General features: G+C 41.0%; 3 protein-coding genes across 6 annotated transcripts in view; 1 reads left to right on the top strand and 2 right to left on the bottom strand.

Annotated features, from left to right (window-relative positions):
• DTX3L (deltex E3 ubiquitin ligase 3L) lies at positions 1-7,643 on the bottom strand. The gene is made up of 5 exons (XM_068407236.1): positions 7,236-7,643; positions 6,754-6,974; positions 3,500-5,041; positions 2,539-2,756; positions 1-977 (listed from the first exon to the last, which is right to left on the bottom strand). The coding sequence occupies exons 1-5, from the start codon at positions 7,408-7,410 to the stop codon at positions 908-910; spliced, it is 2,226 nt and encodes a 741-aa protein (XP_068263337.1). The 5' UTR covers positions 7,411-7,643; the 3' UTR covers positions 1-907.
• Positions 7,288-19,270, top strand: PARP9 (poly(ADP-ribose) polymerase family member 9). Of its 3 annotated transcripts, XM_068407231.1 has the most exons (11): positions 7,288-7,554; positions 8,056-8,095; positions 8,257-8,325; positions 10,087-10,919; positions 12,354-12,581; positions 12,661-12,879; positions 14,106-14,181; positions 14,643-15,017; positions 15,796-15,944; positions 16,966-17,140; positions 18,369-19,270. In XM_068407231.1, the coding sequence occupies exons 1-11, from the start codon at positions 7,540-7,542 to the stop codon at positions 18,689-18,691; spliced, it is 2,502 nt and encodes an 833-aa protein (XP_068263332.1). In that variant the 5' UTR covers positions 7,288-7,539; the 3' UTR covers positions 18,692-19,270. The 3 variants fall into 3 exon arrangements, with proteins under 3 accessions (XP_068263332.1, XP_068263333.1, XP_068263334.1); XM_068407232.1 differs by lacking the exon at positions 8,257-8,325; XM_068407233.1 differs by lacking the exons at positions 7,288-7,554; positions 8,056-8,095; positions 8,257-8,325 and adding an exon at positions 9,447-9,974.
• FAIM (Fas apoptotic inhibitory molecule) overlaps positions 15,427-20,886 on the bottom strand; it is a 12,853-nt gene continuing 7,393 nt past the window's right edge. Inside the window, exons 5-6 of one of the 2 annotated variants that reach the window (XR_011048732.1) lie at positions 20,501-20,704; positions 15,427-15,537 (exon numbers count right to left, since the gene is read on the bottom strand). Coding sequence is in view for 1 of the 2 variants with exons in the window: in XM_068407237.1 (XP_068263338.1) it covers positions 20,555-20,704 (150 nt within the window). In the remaining variant the exon portion in view is untranslated. Of the gene's footprint in view, positions 15,538-20,033; positions 20,705-20,886 lie in introns of those variants that run through there. The other variant, XM_068407237.1, reaches the window with a different exon arrangement.

Consider the following 20,886-nt stretch of genomic DNA (forward strand, 5'->3'; position numbering starts at 1 on the left):
TGGTATTTTTATATTTTATTTGTTATAGTCAATAGCCTAACAAAAATGGTTTAACTCACTACAAATTACGGCTGCATTAAGTGAAAGCTATTTGTTTCACACCGCCACAGAGATAATTAGCAGGCTGTTTAGACAGTGCAGAGTAGCAACAAAGTATATTTATGACACAATTTAAACCATATATTGGAAGCAACAGGAAGAATATAGTTTTATAGTTGCAAAGCTGAATTAAAAATTGTATTTATGCTTAAAGAGGATGGACCCTATCAATTTGCTCCAATGCAGCTCTGAACATTCAGCACTTCCGCAGGGTTAAAAATACAACAGCACCCACATACCCCCTCATACATCACCCATGCTAAGTTCATGTTTAAAACCCAAACCACTAATGCCATTTCTACCCTGAAAAGAAGTGAAAGATCATAGCCTGATCACAGCTGATACTATAACATCTGCAGGAAAATTTTCCAGCAGACAGGTTACATGATGCTATCCATGAGGACAGACATAATAATACAAAGATAAAGTAAGTGTTGATTGAATAAAAGCCAGTAGTGGATCTATCAGTTTTGGTGGTCAGACTGAAGTCTTGTGGGAAAAAGTGCAGATCAGGTTCACTGGTAAAAGACCCACATTTGATACTCGACAAGTGCAACAAGTACTGATGTGGCACTCACAAGACCCAAATTCTGTAAAGGCACATACAGGGAAGGATTATTCAAGGAAGTAAATGATGTGCAAAAAGAACATATATCATTTGCTGAAAAAATACTACTTTTCTTAGCTGATTGCGAAATACAAGTGATTTAAGTGCAGCAGTTGAACAAAGTAAGTTCTGCTTAGTGCTTGAATAGTAAATTAACATGCTCAGTTATTACACTTAAGAGTTGACAGTAGATAAGTTTCTTTATTCAATTCCTCTTGCTTTCAATTCTGATCGAACTCGCTGCAGATAATCAGGATCAGGATAACCAAACCTAAAAGAAGAAGAAAAGAATTGTTTGGGCTACTTCTGCAATGAAGCACTTCACAGTTCTACACAACCTTTTATCAAAATCTCTTAGAACACTTCACAAATTGTATGCACTTATTTTTTACTTTATAGAGACAATTGACCCTATTTTACAGGTCAGAGAGGTGGTACAGACAGGGCAAAGCTAAAACTGCTGAATTTGGTTGTCCAAACTGACACTAAGAACTTGATTTTCAAAGCTGCCTGCTGTCTCACCTGAGAATGGTAGGGCGCTTGGGTATGCATCTTTCTAAAAATCAGACCTGAAGCGTATCCAAGCGAGCATTCACAACACGAATGTAATGGCACCTCTGGATTTTTAGCAGTGCATCACCAAAAGTGTGTATGAAGCAAGTGATGACTAGGGAGCACATTTGGGCAGGGGAGGGGATAAAGTAAAACTGATACTTTTTGCTCTTTTGTAATCCTAGCCCAGAAGGAGAAGTGACACCAATCTTTAGAGCTTGCAGGAAGACACCTGCAAGAAGCCTGAAAGGACTGTTCCAAGCCTCCCTCTTGTCTCTGTACAACTTTTTCCAGGAGCCAGTTTACTGGTATAATCTGTAATTAATCATATCTTTAAGACAGGTCAATGGTATGTGCATCAAGGGGTGGCACGTAGTGATCCTGACCGGAAGACCATTATACATTGAGGAATTAGTGATCCACGTAACAGTTAACCGGGTCAGGCCCAGGCCCGTGCCATGCCATGCCGTGCTGCATGTGCGGCGTGGCCTTCAGGCCTGTGCTGTGCTGTGCACATCCCGTGGCCACATGACAGACTCAGCCAGGTCACTCCAAGAGAGGTGCTGCAGGCAGCTCCCGCCCTGTATCTGTGAGTACGCCACCTGCCTCTCCCTGCCTTTACCTCAAAGTGCAGCAAGTCGTCAAGAAATGCTGAATAGTTGTCTTCTACTAAGAAAATCCTGTAATAGCTCGAAGCACCAAAATGGGGGAACCCTTTCTATGGATGGGGTTGGCATGGCATCCTGTGCTCTAATTGGAGGCCCATTGAATGCTGCGCAACTCTGGGTTCAGAGCATCTAAAAGGATGTAACTGTATCTATAGTACAATCTCTTTCTTCTTGCCGTTATCTCTAATAACTGGAATTTCAAGTAATATTTTACAGAGTCTGAGTGTGTCTTTACTGGGATCGTAATGGACCAGCACCTCCTTGTGCAAAACAGCAGCTAACAGAAGAGGCTGAGATCAGGAGTCCAACCTTAGCTGCTATCAAGAGCTTGCTGTCCTGTCCTGTACTAGAAGTAGTTTCTCATCAGAGTAGTTATTGAGTAGGTACACAACTCACAGGTGAATGAGTGGCCTAAGGGGTAATAGAAGACTAAGCTCATCCTTGTTGCAGCTGTCCAAGTTGGTGAAGGTGATTTAAGTCTGGATGCATAGAGCATTCCACAATCGCTTTGTTAGTGACTAAATCTGAAAGCTCTAATGTGTAAAATATTCAGGGTAGCCTTCCTGACACATCTGAGTGGCAGTAAAATTACATAAAGAGAAGACTACTTACTTGGTAGGTCCTCCAGTCATGTTCGTTTTGTGGTGAATATCATTCCATGTGATAACATCTTGTTCACCAGTGGTACGTGAGTACCCCACTGTGAAAATCAATTTTTGGTCAAAGGCTCTTCTGAGCAGCTGCAGAATTTCTCGCCCTTCCTTATTGTCAGGTAAATACGCTACTCGTTGGATTGCATCATAAGGTTTCCCTGGGTTTGGATGGTTGCTCTGTTTTGTAGAAAAACAGAACAAAAACACATTGTATATCATAAATGCTTTGAAAGTGTGAAAATCACACATCCCAGCTTTCACAATACTTTTAATCCTGTCTTTGATTCAGAAGGACACAGCATGACTGATGACTGATTTTGAGGAGGTTTTTTTTTCTCATTAAATAATTTCTTTCATATAAGTTTCATTTACTAGTCATCACTCACGCATCCATTGTTATTTTTAAATTTGTTTTTTACCTCTCTGCTCTCCCAAATGCATGTCACCCCACCCCCGACTTTTCCATTTATCCCATTTTCAGTCCCCATCACGACTCTAAGCAGAGAACATAAGATGATTCCTCACCTGGAAAGCTTACAAGCCAGCCCACTATTAATTTTTGTCCGTTGGTGTCAGCAGCTAAGAGAATGCCTCAGAGAATCCTCATTCCATTCGCAAAATTTTGTTTACATGATATCACTCCATAGATTTCGGTTCAGTTATTCCCAATGTACAAATTAAAGACAGGTAGCTCTGTCCTGGGGCGTATAAAATGGAGGGCTACCATTTGATTGGTTAATTCCCACTGTATTACTTAACCGCACCCAAAAATACTGAATTAAATACTTGCAGATTTGTACAGAACCAAGAAATGTCACTTCTCGACATGCATTAAAATGATGGGAAACCAGTTAATTTTATATTCAATATTGGTTTTGTTGTGGGAAAAATATCTTTTATGAATCTTTAAATATACTTACAGTTTGAATACCATGGTGCATAATATATGTAATCTCGATAGTACCACACTTGGGATAACCAGGGAGAGCTATAGACATCGTTCTAGTTGACATTGTTCCATCTGGTTGGTCTCCTTTCATGACTCCATAGACAGTATTACAAACAGGACAACTTGGCTTATAAGCCATGGCCTGGTCGATGCAACTTTTGCAAAATGCGTGATTGCACTTTTTCAGTATTTCTTTATCATTAATTCTCTCCATGCAAATCGGACAGTCATCTTTGTCTTCTTCTTCTGTCTTTGCCTTAGACTGTCCTTCAGAAGAAAGATTATTCTTTTGCCTGCTGTTGTATTTCTTCTCAGATGCTCCTGTAGCTTCTTGATAGCTGAGATCAGAGGACAGTGGTGTCCTATTTTTAGTTTGTGTTGAGCCTTCAATATTAAGAAGCATCATAATGTGCTTTTCAGCAGCATAAAGTTGGTTTGGTAAACCACTTAAGATTAATTTGTCTTCCTTCTTCTTGAGTTTTACATGCAGATCTTCACACGGTTTTACATTAAGCAGCGTATTTAATCTTTTCTTCTGACCTTCTGAAAGCTTCAAGCTGATGCGGTTTTCTCTTAACATTGCAGAGGCATTCTGAAATGCACTGATGAAACTTTCAGTAGCATGTGAAGACATATCAGAAGTTTCGACCCTAGGCCTAAATATTATGACCATCTTCTGGCCATATGAACTGTCTTTCTTTTCTATTACCGCATCAAATTTGTCTTTAATATCTTCAATTTCTTTGTTTAATATTGTTTCCAACAATTTAAACATAGAAGCATCGACTTCAATTCCATTCTTGTATTTGTACCGTTCAGATGATATTTTCATATTTTTTCCAGCTTGGCTGTTCTTACCTTCCTCTGTGAGAAATATTTTGGCAGCTGAAATCAAACTCGGTGGACCACGGAGTAGCAATTGATTCCCTTCCTCTTTGGCAAGAAGATTCCTAAATCTAGCATTTAATTCCATTATTGTCTCATTTAACGTGTAACTGTTTGTTACGGGAATTTTTTCCTGTTTCAGATCTTCTACACTTTTCTGAAAAGTTCTGATAAAAAAATTATTAGCTCCTTGTATTGATGCAGGACTTTTATCAGAAGTGAAGCATACTGATGTGGTTCCATCGTCATGATCTTTACTTCTCATACGCACTCCAAAATGTTCACATAGTTCTCTGATTTGTTCTTTGCAGGTATGACTGACATATTCATATAGAGCCGACGGAACTGTAAGCTCATTCATTTCTTCAGTATTCAGACCATTTTCATCTTCCAAACTCTTCTTACTTTCAGAATGTGAAAAATCATGGTTTGGGTCACTGCCTGCAAGGATATCCTTAAAGTAATGATAAGCTTTTTCAATATCTGTAAAATCTCCTGTCAATTTCTCAGAGCCATCAATATCAGGATTTCCTTCTCTTTTTAAATTTGGACATATAACAGCAATTTTCTCCCTTTGCTGTTCAGTGAACATACTGGTATTCAAAGTTGCAGATACTGTAAGAAATATCTAAAGAGAAGACAAGAAGACATCAGTATTTGTTTTTTCTAAGGTTCTCTGCTTGCTGTTTCTGTATTTTGAGTAAGGAAAAGCTCTATACGTCTCAGTAGGGCCAGATTACTGTAGACACATTTGTACACAGTGTTTCTTTTACGTCATGTACATTGACATTGCACACATGTAAGTAACACAATCTGCTTCTAAGACAGCAGCAAAAATGAAATTTGTTAATGTCATCAGCATTGCAGGAACAAAGACAATAACTTTGCTACTTAGTTTGAGACTGTGACCAGTACTCCCTGCTCCTGACCTCTGGTAACACGGTTAGCATAACTAACGCCATTTTATAAGGCTAACGGCCATTCTCTGTGACCCAGCTCGTCAAGTATTAGTCCCTTTTCCCCTCATTATCAGGCCCTGAAGGTCCTGTGCACCACGTAGACAAAGCAAACAGATTTCTTCTTCCCTTCCCTGTTGTTCTCAAGGCTCCTGGGCACCAGGCCAATTACTCCCCTCCTTACTGGCCTTGAAGGTCCCAGGCACCCTGCCAACCAGGTGGTGATGACTCCATCACAGAACAGGGAAGCATAACAGCACGCAGAGCACCGTCTACAAAATCAAGCAGTTACAAGTCCTAAGTGGGGACCTGGACCGCAACTGCTGCTGGACAATGAGACCCGTGATCCCTAGGTGACTGGGGACACCTGAACCGTCCTCTGCTTCCTCTGAGGACTAAGTGCGTGACTCAAATTCTTTTATGTGTTTTTCAAGTCTAGATTATGATTGTTGTATCAATATGGCAAGCCAAGTATTAAGATTTGACATGATCTGCAGAGGGTCCAAGTGATTAGAAACCATAAGCTAAGCTGTGCTAATGTAGAAATCTTGTGCTGTTCTGATCATTAATTCTATGCTATGCTAATCATAAATTCCTGTTAGAAAAAATAAAGCTTTAATTGTAACTACAACTTAGGGCCATCATAATTCTGCTAAGGGTCCCCAAAAGGACCTATCTGTCCCCTTAGAGTCGGGTGAGAGAGACATGACATGTTTTAACAGCACATAAGTTATATTACATTGTTCTTTAGTTATATTAGACTTTCTAGTTTTCTCTTACTATCTTACTTTAAAAAATTCCCAAAAGTCATGCTTTAGTAACTCGGGGTTAAGGCAGAAAACAGGATTCTTAAAAATAATAACAAACATGTTCACATCTCTACTTTGCACAGACAGAAGGACAGGGAAATCGGCAGTATACTGCTACAGCTGTCAGATAACCACTATGTTAGCACATGCTATACCTCAAAAGCTACGTCTATGCTACTAAGCAAAACAGGGTAAATCCTCTGGGCCAGGTAGCTTGTCTGTCTTGGCAGAGCCACATCCACATCATGTCACATGTAGCCTAACACACAGTTGATCTTTTCTGCATGAGTTCTAGTTCAAAGTGCTGAAATAATGTTTGCTGTGCTACATCCCATCAGGGCAGATTTTTTTAACACTGAGGTGCTGGAGAACGTGCTGCGTATTAACATGTGTAGATGACCTGTGATCCAGCACTCAAAAGTCACTCCCTGCCCCTACTTTACTGACTAAGATAATGTAACTGACATTTGTGTGGCATGAAATACTGAAATGCAACATAAAGCAACGCAAAGGACTCGTGGAACTACAAGCGGGGCAGGTCATTGTGCTGCTTGTTACCGCTCTTCCTGATGTACCTTTTTAGTAAAGACTTCTCTTGCCGTGTCTCCATGGCCTTTGGTTGCCGCCTGCTCCTCCTCAGGTGGAGAAGAGCTGGAAGGGACGGAGGTGCTGGGGGAGGCCTGCTCTGTAATCTGGCTCTTGCTCAGGTCCCCTTCTCCCAGCTGGATGACTATCTTCAGGCGTTTGGCACCGATTTCCAAGAAATGATCTGTGCGGGATTCCACGCTCTTCTTATCTGCAGTAAGTCGGGGACAGGCAGACAAGGCTGACAAAGTTACCTGAAAACTCTACAAGCGGCCACAGACCACCTGCCCTTTCCCCGCCCATGCACTGCCCATGGGCACAAGATGGGGCCCTCGGCGGCCATTTCCTGCCCCCTCACACGGCTGCATGCGAACAGCCCCCCCAAGGCGGCTGGGGCCCAACCGCCCCCTCCGCCCCCCGGTGCCGGGGGCACGCCGAGCCCCGGGCCCCGCCGCCCACCCCAGCCCCGTACCTCGCTCCTGCTGGAAGTGCACCCGGTAGGTGCCGGGCTCGGGGCCCGCCCGCACCTCGCACTCGCCGCCCCCCGACCGCTTCCCTGACTGGAAATAACGCTGGAGCTTGAGAATCGGCTTCTCGGCGGCGTCGGGCGGGGGGCAGAGCCGCACCAGCAGCGGCGACGCCGCCATGATGCCCGCCGTTGCCCGCTTTCGCTTTCGTTTCCCACTCCGCCGCTCGAGGCCGCGGTTCCCCGCCCCCGGCCCCGCTCCAGATCCCGGTACTGAGGGGGAGACGGCTGCGCCGCGCAGCACCGGTTCATGGGGGTCTTCCAGGTAACAGCGCGGGGCGGGGGCGGCGGGGCCGAGGGGCCGAGGCTGGCGCCTGCCCGCCGGCGGGGCGGCCGCTCCCTCGCGGGCCCGGGGAGCTGCGGCTGGGAGTGCCCCTGTGCGACAGGCCGGGCCGGGCTCTGCGGGGCCTCACGCACCGCGCTGCCAGCCGCGTTTAGGCACCGGGGGAGAAAATAAAAAAATAAACAAAAGTGGCGTTTTCTGGCGTGGCACTCGGGGCGAGGTAACGCTTCCCGGCGCCCCAGCACCCGCAGGTCAGCCGGCGCCAGGGGAAGCTGTGGGTAACTTCACCCCCGCGGGCCGGCCGCCAGAATTTCGGCTCCGAGTAGCGTTGTAAATACCAGAAAACTTCGTACGAGTTTGTGAAAAGGTGGCGCTGCCGGATTTGCTTGTAACAGAACCGCTCCTGAAGGCACGCAGCCCATGAGGCGGTAACACGTATTTTCTCTTTCTTTCTTTTTTTTTTTTTTTTTTTTTTTATAATAGAGTCACTGTCCGGAGAGCGTGAAAGGGAGTAGCTGTTTAGGTAAGCCTCTCATTTAGCCATCTGCAAAGTGTATTTAAGTTGAAAATTGCCAGCTACAGCCAGCAAACTGGGAAACATCAACGTGGAATAGCCAAAAGCAACCTGAAACGTATAAATTCGACAGGGTTATGAATCAACATTATTATTCATTGCTTCAACAGGATTTTCTTGCATTTCCCTTTTAAAAGGAAGAGCTCAGAAGTGTTTTGAGGAATCGGTGTGTGTACTTTGTAAGTACAAAACGTTAGACTCTTTTTACAAGCAGGTAGCATACCCCAGAGGAAAGTTTGATTAAACTCATACAAATTGGTTTACACTAATTAACATAACTATGCATATAGTACTGCTGACATCTCCCGGGAGAGGGCTGTATAGCCATAGTGATAATATAAAAACTGCCCCACTCTTTACCATTATTTTTTTTTCCCTAAAAAAAGTGGTGTAAAAGGCCCTTCTGAATTCATAAGTTCAGTGCAAAGAAAGAACTTGCTTGTGGGCTTTTAAGTGCGGACTAAAGAAGAGCCACAGAAGTAAAGACTAAGCTCAGCGTAAGATCTCTGTGGCACAGTTAAATGAATGTATTGGCAAGTGTTCCTCTGCTGCTGTGGCTGTGGGTGGCTGACTCTGCAGAGGCCTGGGGTACTCACCCTTGGACCTTGCTGGAAATCAGTAACAGAATAAGAACGCCTTGGAGAGGGCAGAGGCAGGCTTCAGCCCTCTCAGCAGAACAAGCTCAGAGGGGGAGAAGTGTCTTCTGCTTTTATGAGCATTTTGAAGCCCTGATTTTGGCATGGCTTTTCACATTTGCTTTCTCAGCTGGATTTTTAGTGGCAAATGCAGCACAGTGTCATGGTGGCACTGCAGCCAGTTAACAAAGCCTTGTAACAGCATCTGTTTCAACAACATTCCTCTCACACCTGTCTGCTCCTTTTTCTTCCTTCTCACCATTTTTTCTCAGCACATTCAGTTGTCCTACTGCCTCAGTCTTTGAGGTTGGTGCTCTAAATCAAATTAAGTTTTGTGGTGTGTCATTTTTTATTTTAATTCAGATTATGTAACTGATTCATTTAAGAGCATGTCCCCAACAATGGTTGTGTCAGCCTAATGGTGGGGAGAATAAACAGTAGGAAAGAGCGAGAGAGAGAACAAGTAGGAGGAGGAGACACATCTTAACCAAGCTTCCTCCTCAGGTAAAGAGTAAGGCAAACCCGAACTCTCAAGTCACCACAGACTCGGTGATACTGTTGTTGTCATCTTTTAGTGCCTTTGGAGGAAGAATAGGGAAAGAGAAGTGGTCAGCCACTTCCAAGGAAAAGGTATTTGCCCAAGGGACCTGCAGGCTATATGCTGGTAATGCCTCTGCTGAGAGGACCCTGAGCAGTCTGTTTAGGGGCTCAGGGCATATTTCACCAGGTCGGACATCTGCTGGGTCACGAGAAGATAATCTTGAAGACAGACTGCTTCGGAGGAGGGTGTGTGGTCTCTCTGAGTACTCTGATCAGCAACTAGCCGCTCCCGTGTCTTCCTGTGTTCAATTACAGGAAGAGAGCTGGTTGTTGATTGAAAAGATGAAACTGAAAGCATTCATGGGCTTACAGGAAACAGTGGACAGCATAATACTGAGTGTTTCTCTGAACCCAAATATATTAAGCTGACAGAGGGGCTTTTCACTTTCCTGAAACACACACTGCTGTGATTCATAAGGCACTGGGAGGAAAGAGAAGGTCTTGAGGAAAGGTGGGAAAGGAGCGACTAGATGGCGAGGTTAATTTGGACAGAATAATGACCAACGCTCGAGGCCTTGATTTCTTTGCTTAGTTGGACTTTCTAAGCCTATGAAAAGGGGAGAGAGAAGATCAGACTATGCCAAAAAATATTGGTAAGTCATGACAGGAGGATAAAATTGAGAGCTATAAACCACACTTCTATATAAAAAGCAATGTTTTGACAGTAGTATCTTGGATTTCACTTTATATCGTTCTGTATCCTAGGGCCAAGCATGGTAATGGATGAGGACAACTTGATGATCCCCATCAATAAAGATGTCTATGAAGTTCTTAAGAAAAGACAGGACTGTCTAAGTAATCTCATTTACAAAAAGTTTGCATGTACATTGACTTTGGAAAGTACAAATTGTACTGTTGAAGTATACAGGAAAACAGTAAAGCAGGGAGTTGACATTTGTGTTTATAAGGATGATCTCACAAGACACAAGGTCGATGCTTTGGTGAATGCAGCCAATGACCGTCTAGGTCACGGAGGAGGCCTTGCTTTAGCCCTTGTGAATGCTGGAGGGCCTGAAATACAAGAGCAAAGCAATCTTTATATTCAAAAGTATGGAACACTCACAGCTGGCAAAATAGCAGTGACAGGTGGAGGGAAGCTTCCTTGTAAGAAAATTATTCATGCAGTTGGTCCACGGTGGAATACTTATGAAAAGGAAAGATGTTGTGACCTACTTCAGGAGGCTATTATGAATGTTCTGAAGTATGCTAGTGCTCCAGAAAATGCTATAAAGTCTGTGGCTATCCCAGCAGTGAGTTCAGGTATTTATGGCTTCCCACTCAGTTTGTGTGCTCAAGTGATTGTAATGGCTATAAAGGAATTTGTTGAGGCAAGTCCACCAAGCTGTCTCAGGGAAATCCGCCTGGTGAACCTTTATGAGACTACAGTTGCAGAAATGAAGAAGGCCTGTGAAAAGTTTCTGGGTGATAGCAGTTCACTTCAGGAAACTTTTTCAGCTTCACCAAGCCAGCCTTCAGTTTTCATCAAACATGGAGACATTCGTTTGCGCATCATAGAAGGGCTCCTTGAAGAGCAGAAGGTAAGTCTGTCCCGTAGGTGTTGAACATGGAGTTGCCTCCAAGTCTTTGCAAGATTTGGAGCCCAAGAGTTCAGAACGCATATTGTATAGGTCCACTATATAGTTATCTTCTCAGCCTGATGAGAATTTACCAATGGTATATAAATTATAGCAGCAAGGAGTCGTTTTTTTTTTCTAAATGGGTATTAAACATTAGAACATTTTTATTTCTTTTTTGTATACGTGCTGTTATGGTGTAATAGGACGCAGCTGAAGATTGGATGGTTAATAATAATATATCCCTATGTTAATGTTTATCATCTTATTGTAACATTACGGGAGTTCACATTTTATCATGCATTCCCTAGAAGTCTAATCTTATTTTTTGCCTTGCTTTTTTTCCCTATAATTTATGTTCTCATAGGTGCCACTGCTGGACTTATTCAGCAAACACTGAAACAGCTGAAAATAACTTATACAGATGATGTGCACCTTACCTTTAAACAGTGCATCATTTAAATTGATCATTTGGCTTTTTAGCTAGAAAATCTGGTGCAAAATATAGGAGCTTAGTCATAGTAATCCAGCAGAGTTCTTAGACTGGAAGCTACATCACGGGAATGGCATTTGCTTTTAGCAATTACTGTAGCTTAAAAAAATTCATAACTTTTATTTTAAAGACATATCTTAATTGAATAGGAAGTTCATTTTTTTGACGTGAGAGCAAAGGATCACAAAGTTGACGTTGTGGGGAATTTTATTAACCAATTCTACAGCACTGAAAGATACGACATGCCTTCAGTACTATGAGGAAAACATGCTCCAAAGTCTTGTATTTTAAATAATCCTCAACAATAAAAGTTAGAACAATTACTGCTGTTATCAGCATTCAGTAAACGAATTTTTTGCATTTTACATATTTAATTTGAAATACAGAAGACCTACTGTGGGAATCTGCCATTTCCACTGGGAATTGGAAGCAACCATAGCTTTGCAGTTCCCCTGTGTGTACTGACCCTGCTAGCTTGGTGACGAGTGCTTGCTACCCTAAGATGGGGGGTATCTGCGTGGGCTGGAATAACAGATGTAGCCATAGTTCTCTGCTGCTCATTGATAATTGGCTGCAGAATTGCATTTGATGAGGCCCCTATGGGTCACTTATGTAGGTGCAGTAATAATTCTGTTGAATATACTCTGATGACTTGAACAAGTCTTATGCACGCTGTTGGCTTCTGAAAAAAATGTATGCATTTACTGCCACTAGAAGGTACGTACTTTGATGTGTTCCAGCGCTGCCCTTGGTAGTAAGTAGTTAAGAGAACTTTTCATACAGCTGATCTGCAGCAGTCAGGCTTTTTTAAAGGAATTGTTCCTAGAAATGGGGGCGTCTATAGTAGCAAAGCTTGCAAATGGTAAACTTGAAGTATAGTGAAACTTTGCACTTTTTTCTTCCAGACTACGGCTATTGTTAATTCTGTGTCTGTGGATGGCGAGCCTTACTGTCCACTTTCAAGAAGACTGCTGCAAAAAGCCAGTTCAGCTCTTCAGGATGAACTTAAGTCTCAACTTAGACATTCTTCGTTTTATAAGGAACTCATAGTAACAAAAGGGTATAATCTGCCCTGTGACTTTGTATTGCACGTTGTATGGCCGCAATACCGCCACAGGGTGTTACTGTGTGAGGTGATGATCAGTTAGATTGGATTTTAATTGATTTTCATGTTGAGTGATGTGAGGACTAAAACACTTGTTTTTCCTGCAGGAATTAAAAGCTGCAGTGACAAGATGCCTGTATTACTTCCGGGACTACCAGTCTCCCTCAGTTTCTTTTCCAGTAAATGGCATTTGGTCGTTAATGCTGCCTGTTGATATAGTGGCAGAAATCATGATTGAAGAGGTTTTAAATTTTGCCAATGCACACCCTGAGAAGAAGATAGATGTGCAGTTTGTCCTTTGCCCAGGTGACGACAGTGCCTACCAGGTAACAAATTTGTTGTTAATTACCAATAAGGAAAACCCCAAACTGTAAAAAATGTTCCCGTACATGACTACAAATTAAGATAATCTGAATTCTGTACTACTTAAAACATTTGTAAGCAGCAGGTCCCTTTATGAAACTATTTGTATCATTAACAGGTATGATTAATCTTTACAAATCTTTATTTTCTCTTCATTAAACCAGAAGTCTTCACCCTGTGGTCTGATAACAAGGCGAGAGAGCTCTGAAATTCTTATGACTGTCAGCAAATTTTTAAGAAAGAGTCTACTTATTACTCATCAGGGAATAAACTTATTCCTCCTCAGGAAACTTCTTTAACCTTTTTTTTTTTTGTATGAAGTTCCTAGGGCCAAACACTATCAACCCATTATATGACCTAACCCGACAGAAGGGTTGCAGACAGACTGGATCATTTCAACTGCAGTGTGCCATTTTCCACCTTTTGAATATTTGGCTGATGTGATTAATACACAACTATTTTAGATAGACATCTATTATAAAAGTACAGAGTTTGCTTTTGTTCCCATTTAACTTCAACCATCCATTCTTTCAACAGGTGGAGAGGGGTTGGAACTAGATGACCTTTAAGGTCCCTTCCAACCCAAACCATTCTGTGATTCGAAGATCAGATCTATGTTCTGTAACAGTCCCATAAACTGTAAAGGAAGCTGTATGGCAGCTATGTGCTAATCACTTGATCCCTTGATAATCAGGGCACAGCAGAAACTTGTTTTTGCTGAAAAAGGAAGGAAAGACAATTTGCCAGATGCCAAATCCACTGCCTAGCAGAGCAGCGCTTCTCTGAGGCTTTCCGTGTGTGATCATGCAGAAAAGCTTTGGGGTAAAGGCAGGGAAATAGTCTGGGTTTTAAAGCTGAGTAAAGATTCATCAGCATTAAACTGCAAGTAACGAACACCTTTATCAACTGAAGTTCCATGAGTTCTGGATATGCCACAACCACAAGGAAGTGGTAAAGGTGCCATACAGTGTGTAAGGTGTCTTACCTTAGGAGATGTAGAAGAACAGGAATGCATTTGTCAGGAATAAAATTTTGGGAAAAGCAGACAAATGTCAGCTGTTAACAATTTCAGAATTTGGGGGGGTGGTGTAACTGCAGCTGTAAACTGCTTATCTAACAGAGTTTTGAAGAGACAAAATGCATATCTGACAAGAGATTGCAAACTGCTCCTAAACTTTTCTCTTTCAAGGTTTTCCAGAGAAAATTTTCTTCAGCAGCACACAAACTGGAAAAAAAGGAATATTACAACAGAAGTGATCATTTGAGTAAGTAATGAACAGAAGGGGCATTTCAAGTGAATGAGCACTCCAGATTTGAGAATCTGAAATCACTTTCCTTGAAAAAGAACTTAGTATTTGCATATGTGTCTTGGGGAAAGGGGGGAGGCAAAAATGTGTGTGTGCTTTGCATTTTTACATTAATAGGAATGGAACTGGGCAGTCCCTTACAAGATTTTCAAACATAAAAATTATCCTCAGTGCCTAACTTGTTGGAAGTCATTTAGTGGAAGGCAAATAAATTCTGCTTGTTTATGTGTTGTTTTTTTTTTTCCTGGGAACCTTACCTCCTGGTATCTAATCTCTTTATTTTTTTTTTTGAGCACACCAGAAGAGTAGTGTGTTTCTTGCACTGTACATCTTGGATTACGTATAGGAATTCGTGACAGCCCTTGAAAGCTTTTCACTCTCCCAATGCCCTTGTATAAAAAAAAATATCTTTCTTCCAGGTACAGAGTCAAGCGGTCAAAGCGCAGAAGAGACTGCAAGTAACAAATCATCTATTGAACTTAAAGGGAACACACGTACAGCATTGGAAGCAGCAGAATCATGGATCCAAAGCGTGGTACAAATTCAGGGAAGTCACTGTGCTGTTATTGAAAACAACTTCATTTTTTGCCTCGGTAAAAAAGAGCTTGCAGAACTATCTCGAGAGCAGCATTCTAGTGTATGTGTATCAGAAGAAGTGCAAGGTGGAAAAGCAAGACTGGCATTTCAGGGCCCTCCTGATGCTGTGATTGATGCAGTGCTCGCAATTGAAAAATTACTGCTTTGTATGCAAGAGAAGACTACAGCCAAACAAGAGGAGCTGCTGCACTTAATGTGTATGTAAAGTAAATAAGTGACTAATTAAGTAAATAAGTGCATAAATAAGGTCAAGTATGAAGCAAAATGTATCTGTGCATTCAGTTCACACACATACTGAGCATAGCTTTAATTACTGATGTTACTGTACTTTTATCATATGAGCCCCTGAAAGACCATTTGTTAGCTTTGGTTACTCACTTGGCAATATTCCCAGTAGGGCACAGTTTACACAGGGGCTGGCCATCATTGTATAGCCAGCTGTAATGCTGGCTTCCTCCAGCACAGCTTCACTTTAAAGCCTGGCCACTGGAGACTTACAAAATTGGCACTTAATTAATACATACCTTTGCTGAGCTCTTTTGCTAGCTACAGCTGGACCACTGTTGCAGGACGCACCAATGGACTTGTTCTGCAGAGTCCTTGACTTTCATTAGCCGTTGGTAGAACTAGTGGCATTATAAAAGTCTACTGAGTGATCCATTTTTTCCTCTTGTTTGTATAGTCATTCAATATAGACACTGTTACATGAAAGCTGGGCTGTGGAGAGATGTAATGGAGAAGATAAATTGCTTTTCTTTGGTTTCCTCTCTGGTTTATTTAATAAATGTAGAAAAAATGAATAAATGAATATATATATATGTCTCTCTCAATATTAGCCTTTGGCATTACTTCAGAGAATATTTAACATTCTTTGTTCTTAACTAAACTACCACACTAAAGTATTGGATCCCTCCTCCTTGCCTTTGCTTCAGATATTATGATATATGAAAACTTTATTCCCCTATTTGTATCCAGGCCAACCAGAAGCAGGTCAGCTTTCAGAAGGACACCTTTACAAGACCAATACTACTAAATGTGTCCAGATTTCACTGGTGGAATCACACCTTCAGGAGTTTAAGGACAGACAGAAACAGTTTGAAAAAGCTGGGCTTCGTGTTCTCAAGGTAAAGAGAATATTCATGGAAAAACTAATTCTCCTCTGATATATTTGAACTAACATATTTAACATATGCTGAAAAAGATCAGGTGAACTATTTCAATATATTGCTTTTAAAAATGAAGATCAAATCAGCCTAATCCTTAAAATAGATAGTCTTTACACCTAATAAAAAGTATTTTTATTACTTAATGTAATACTTTTATTACATAATGCAAATAATCACTCAAAAAGTGTGGTTAAATTCTGAGAAGTCCTTTTAAGTGTACTGTGTATCCTATCTCTTATTTCATACTTCAAATATTCCTTTGTAGGACTGTAGAGAAATATGAGATTGGTATGTTAGAATGAGTACAACATTCCAGAACACTAATGCAGTGTCTCTTTTCTTCTTGTGAGCTTGACACCAAAAATTAGCAATTGAATTTGTCAGAGAAAGGTATTTAACACTGAAATAATAGCAAATACCAGCCAGAAGAAAGCAAGTGCTTCTTGATCTGCAGAACTAAAGACTTACGCCAGCAAGAGCTGCAGCGTAGCCAATTCGCCTGAAGTTGTGTGTGGTGTTATGCTGCATGCAGCCACACTTTCGAGATACAAGCTAATGTAAAGGCCCTCTTATCTGTGGACCTTTTTTTCCTCTGAGAGCTGTAAAGTTTTAAGCAACGAGAGCTGAGGTTCTCCACGCTTCACAGAACACTTGGGTTCTTTACAAGACTAGGCTGTAAGCACCCACGCAGCTTGTTCTCACGTGTGGTTGATAATCAATCTGTTCAGCAGAGCTCAAGTACTGGAAATCAGTACGCTAGGATATGTTCCCACTTATTTCAATGAGAGGCATGGGACAGTGGCATGGTTCTTCTGTGGATCAGTTGCACACTTCACATACCTTATCCACTACGTGGTCAAAGCATATAAGCTAAATCAAAGGTTCTTACATTGAAGAACATAGCCTGAACAAGAGCACTTATGGATTTCATGGATATTGGTCTCCATTTGCTTATACTACACTATTATTTATGTTGCAGATTGAAAAGATACATAATCCTCTTTTGTCTGCTGCATTCCAACAAATGAAAAAAAAAATAGAAGGAAAACAAGGTACTTCCAAAATAACCCACAAGTTGTACCAGCATGTTCCTGCTCAGTTCTGTAGCTCAGTATGCCAAACTGGATTTCACAGGATGTATGCTCCACCAACAGGTAATAACTTGCTTTGGCATCTTTAATCAAAATGAACAGTGACTGACTACTAAAGTGGATTACAATCAGAAAAAAATGGCATTCCTAAACAAGAACTGTTTCTTGCCCGCATTTAGAGTCATATGAGCTTACTTTTTTATCTACAGTAAGATTTCCTGTTTTTCCTTCCTGATACCAGAGTCAGTAAGGCTCTGGGAGGATAAGGCTGGATTCTGGCCTATCCCAGACACTGTTGACGGAGTTGTTAATATACACATAATGCCATGTCCAAGTCTTCTTTTGTTGCATCACTCTTTAAAGAAAGTCAAAGTCCTTATACTTGCTGCAAACCCACATTCAGCAGTTTGATGCTTTAAAGCATGTTCAAAGGAATGACAGAATAATTGAGGCTGGAAGGTCCTTATGAAGGTCATCTATCCTAAGCCCCTGCTCAGATCAGGTGCGGTCAGAGACAGCAGGTAATCTGACTGAGCAGACTGCCATTCCACCTGGAGTACCCTTAGGATGAAAGTTGTGGTGTCTATGAAATATTGTAGTAGATAGATAGTGTAGTAGACAGATGTTTTCAGAAATGGAAAGAATAAGCATTTAGCACTTCATCCTGCAGTAGGTGAAGGGCATGATACTTTGCTTGTCAAATGTCGAATTGGGATTTCAGGCAGTAAACTGTGCAAAAAGTAGAGATTTGCCTTTCCTTGTCTATGCAATGTACATGGCACATTTTCACACTTTCAAAGTAATGGTCTAATTAGATGATGGTCTGATTTAATTTCTTTGCATTTTTCCATGTGATACTGTAATAGCATTTTTATGCAGCGTTCTGCTTATAAATCTCAAAGCTTTTTTTTGTAGTTTGCATTATTAAAATCTTACTTTCTCTGGTGCTTATCAGAGTCCCTAGTACATAATGGTAGAAGTGTTTACATAAATACATTATACCTTGATGTTTCTATCCCTGGATTAACAGTTAAATCGGAACGGTCACCACTGGAGTAGCAGTTAAATCGGAATGGCCATGAGCTGTCATTGCTCATGATTTCAATGGGAGGTCAGCGCTAGCATCAGAGCCACTTAATGCAAATTTACTTCCAAAAGGACAGCATGCCCTGAGCAGTAACATAAAATGTAATACCGAATAAAGAAGCAGTCCCTTAGTCCTACCACCCCAAAAGAACCAATTGTTAAAGGCTTTTTTTTGCCTTCTGAAAACTTTTCTTTCTTTTTCCAGAACAAAAATATGGAGCTGGCATCTACTTTAAAAGGAACCCGAAAAGCCTAATCGAGGATAAAGATGTGTGGGAAACAGACTCTAAAATGTACGTGTTTGAGGCTGATGTATTAACAGGCATATATACTAAAGGCAAGCCATCTTATATTATGCCACCAGCAGTGGAGGGGGATGCCATTAAGGTATACGACAGCTTAGTAGACGATGTAAACAATCCTGACACCTTTGTCATTTGCAATAGTATTGGGGCCCTTCCACAGTATCTGTTGACTTGTTCCCAAGTGAGGGAGGGGTATATGGTCCTCACAGAATCATACTGGTAAGAATTAATCAGAACTGGAGCAGTTGTGAAGACCCCCTCAGAACAAAGTCTCGTACTTAGATTCTAAGAGGATGCTCTACCTACTAATACGCCTCGTGCAAAGTGCTCTGAAATATCCAGGAACAAAAAAAGTAAGTAAGTCAACACCTTAAGGAGATTAGAACAAAATTATCTGTGAATGGAAACGGAAGGGAAAGCATCACAGAATACAGTTTAACATTTATCTGGTCATTTACTTTATGCCTTAAAGCCTTCTGAGCGTGTGACTACACACTTGATGTTTGTGTAGGTTGTCATTCTTCTATTACATTTTCTTAATCTGAGATACCACATATGTTAATGAAACCCAAGAAATCTTGGTTGTGCCTTTGATTCTTAAATTTTCTTTTGACTTAAATAAGTGAACTATTAGATGAAAGCTGTTTCCCACTTAGGGACATGCTATTAAATACATATAGTTGTGACAAATGGGAGGCAATACTTTGTTATTTCTAACAGTAGTTGCTCTTACAGTTTTTATTGGTTAAGATATTCCAAGCATTGTAGATGCATGTATTCAAAATAAAAAGTATGAATGACACTGTCAGCTAACCTGTTATTTTTCCATATAGTCTTAAGATTGTGATTTGGACTGTATCTGAGCTTCAGATTTCTCAGTGGTGTTCAATCTCTTGGAAAGGCTACAAAATAGTAGAGAACTGGTTCAAGCTACAGCTTGAAATGGCTCTTCAATTAATCTACCCTTACCAATATCTTTTAAAGATTACAGTGTCAACTGTAGATATTCCCACATTGCTTCTGTAGTGCCCTGAAGCCGGTAAGTAGAAAAGCCTAAGAGCTGTTATACTCATTTCAGTGTAAAAGGGGATGCAGTTCAGCTCTCGGGGACTTAGAAACTTTCTGTACTCTGAAACGATGTCTGACGTTAGCAGGGTTTAAAACAAATCTATTGTCCCGAACTAAAAGCTACTACCAGATTGTCCAATCTGAAGCATTTAAAACCATGAGTTATGGCCCTACCTAAACACCTAAACTGCTTATAACAGTGCTGCAATACAGAAATAAAGGCTCATCTGTCAATATCACGCCTGCTTCTAGATTGAAAGGTCACCTAGTGCAATGTCAAATGGGAAAACCCCCCCAAGAACTTGTAAGAACCTTCTAACACATCCGAGTCTTTTCTCACAGAAATCCCCAAAATTGCTTTTAAGTAACCAGTTGTTCTCCTCTGTTTCTGTCCCATTTTTCCTCATGTTTCTTGATTCACACATTACTGTCAGGCACAATGTAACATCTTTTCTCCTACTTGGAATGAAGAACAGTTTTCATAGTGCAGTATTATTTTAATACTGTTACACAAGTACCAGTAACAATGTATTTCATTAATAACCTTTTTATTAACTTTGTAACTCTTCGTAACTGCATCTGAAAAAAGGTTGGTAGTCAGTTTAATAGAAAAAATAATTACTGAGAAAATTTTAACAGCTTACTTGAATGCCCAGCACATGCTTCCTCCTCCCTCCACATACACCCGCAGTTCATGAGGATTCAGTCTTACTGAATATTTATCTTCCATTTCATTATAGCGAGACTTTTTCTAGTATATAATTTCTACTTAAACTCACCAGTGTTCTCTGCACTTAGTGATATTATATATTCTGTATATATATAGTTTTTTAAAAACTGGTAATGTAAGAGGTCGTTTATAATTATTTTCATCTGGTCCTCAAAAAGAATTTCATATATGGAAACTAGAAAATAAACCCAGCACAAACTAGATGTACCAAGTAGTACATATTAAAATAATTACCACAGTAATTGAAAATTCCTGATCTTACTCCTACAATAATCAGTGAACTAGAGGCTACTCCACAGCCTCTGGGATTTCTCTGTCATCCACAATAAGGGTATGAATAATTCCTTCCTTTCGTTTTCCACTACTGACAGCCTTAATGCAACAGCTGTGATCATCAACACTGAAGTGAGTTTCAGTCCCATCTTCTACAAATTCACCCTGGGAGAAAGGAGACAAGAATAAAAACAGACACGTGCTATTTTAGTAAACGAAAAGCTTGAGTGCATCAGACTGTTTCCAAGGTCAAGATCACTTGTAGTTCCCACAGTTAGAGCAGCCATAGGTACCTGCGACAAATACAGCACAAATGCCGAACAAAGCTGCAGAACCTCAGACAGGGC

The sequence above is a fragment of the Nyctibius grandis genome, chromosome 9, assembly GCF_013368605.1.
Source record: "Nyctibius grandis isolate bNycGra1 chromosome 9, bNycGra1.pri, whole genome shotgun sequence".
NCBI lineage: Eukaryota > Metazoa > Chordata > Aves > Nyctibiiformes > Nyctibiidae > Nyctibius > Nyctibius grandis.

Coding starts and splice junctions, on each gene's coding strand:
- PARP9 (XM_068407231.1), top strand. Junction 12,880..14,105: donor GTGACGACAGTGCCTACCAG/GTAACAAATTTG, acceptor TTCTCTTTCAAG/GTTTTCCAGAGAAAATTTTC. Junction 17,141..18,368: donor GATGTATGCTCCACCAACAG/GTAATAACTTGC, acceptor TTCTTTTTCCAG/AACAAAAATATGGAGCTGGC.
- DTX3L (XM_068407236.1), bottom strand. CDS start 7,410: ATGGCGGCGTCGCCGCTGCTGGTGCGGCTCTGCCCCCCGCCCGACGCC. Junction 2,757..3,499: donor TGCACCATGGTATTCAAACT/GTAAGTATATTT, acceptor TCTACAAAACAG/AGCAACCATCCAAACCCAGG. Junction 978..2,538: donor ATGACTGGAGGACCTACCAA/GTAAGTAGTCTT, acceptor TTCTTCTTTTAG/GTTTGGTTATCCTGATCCTG.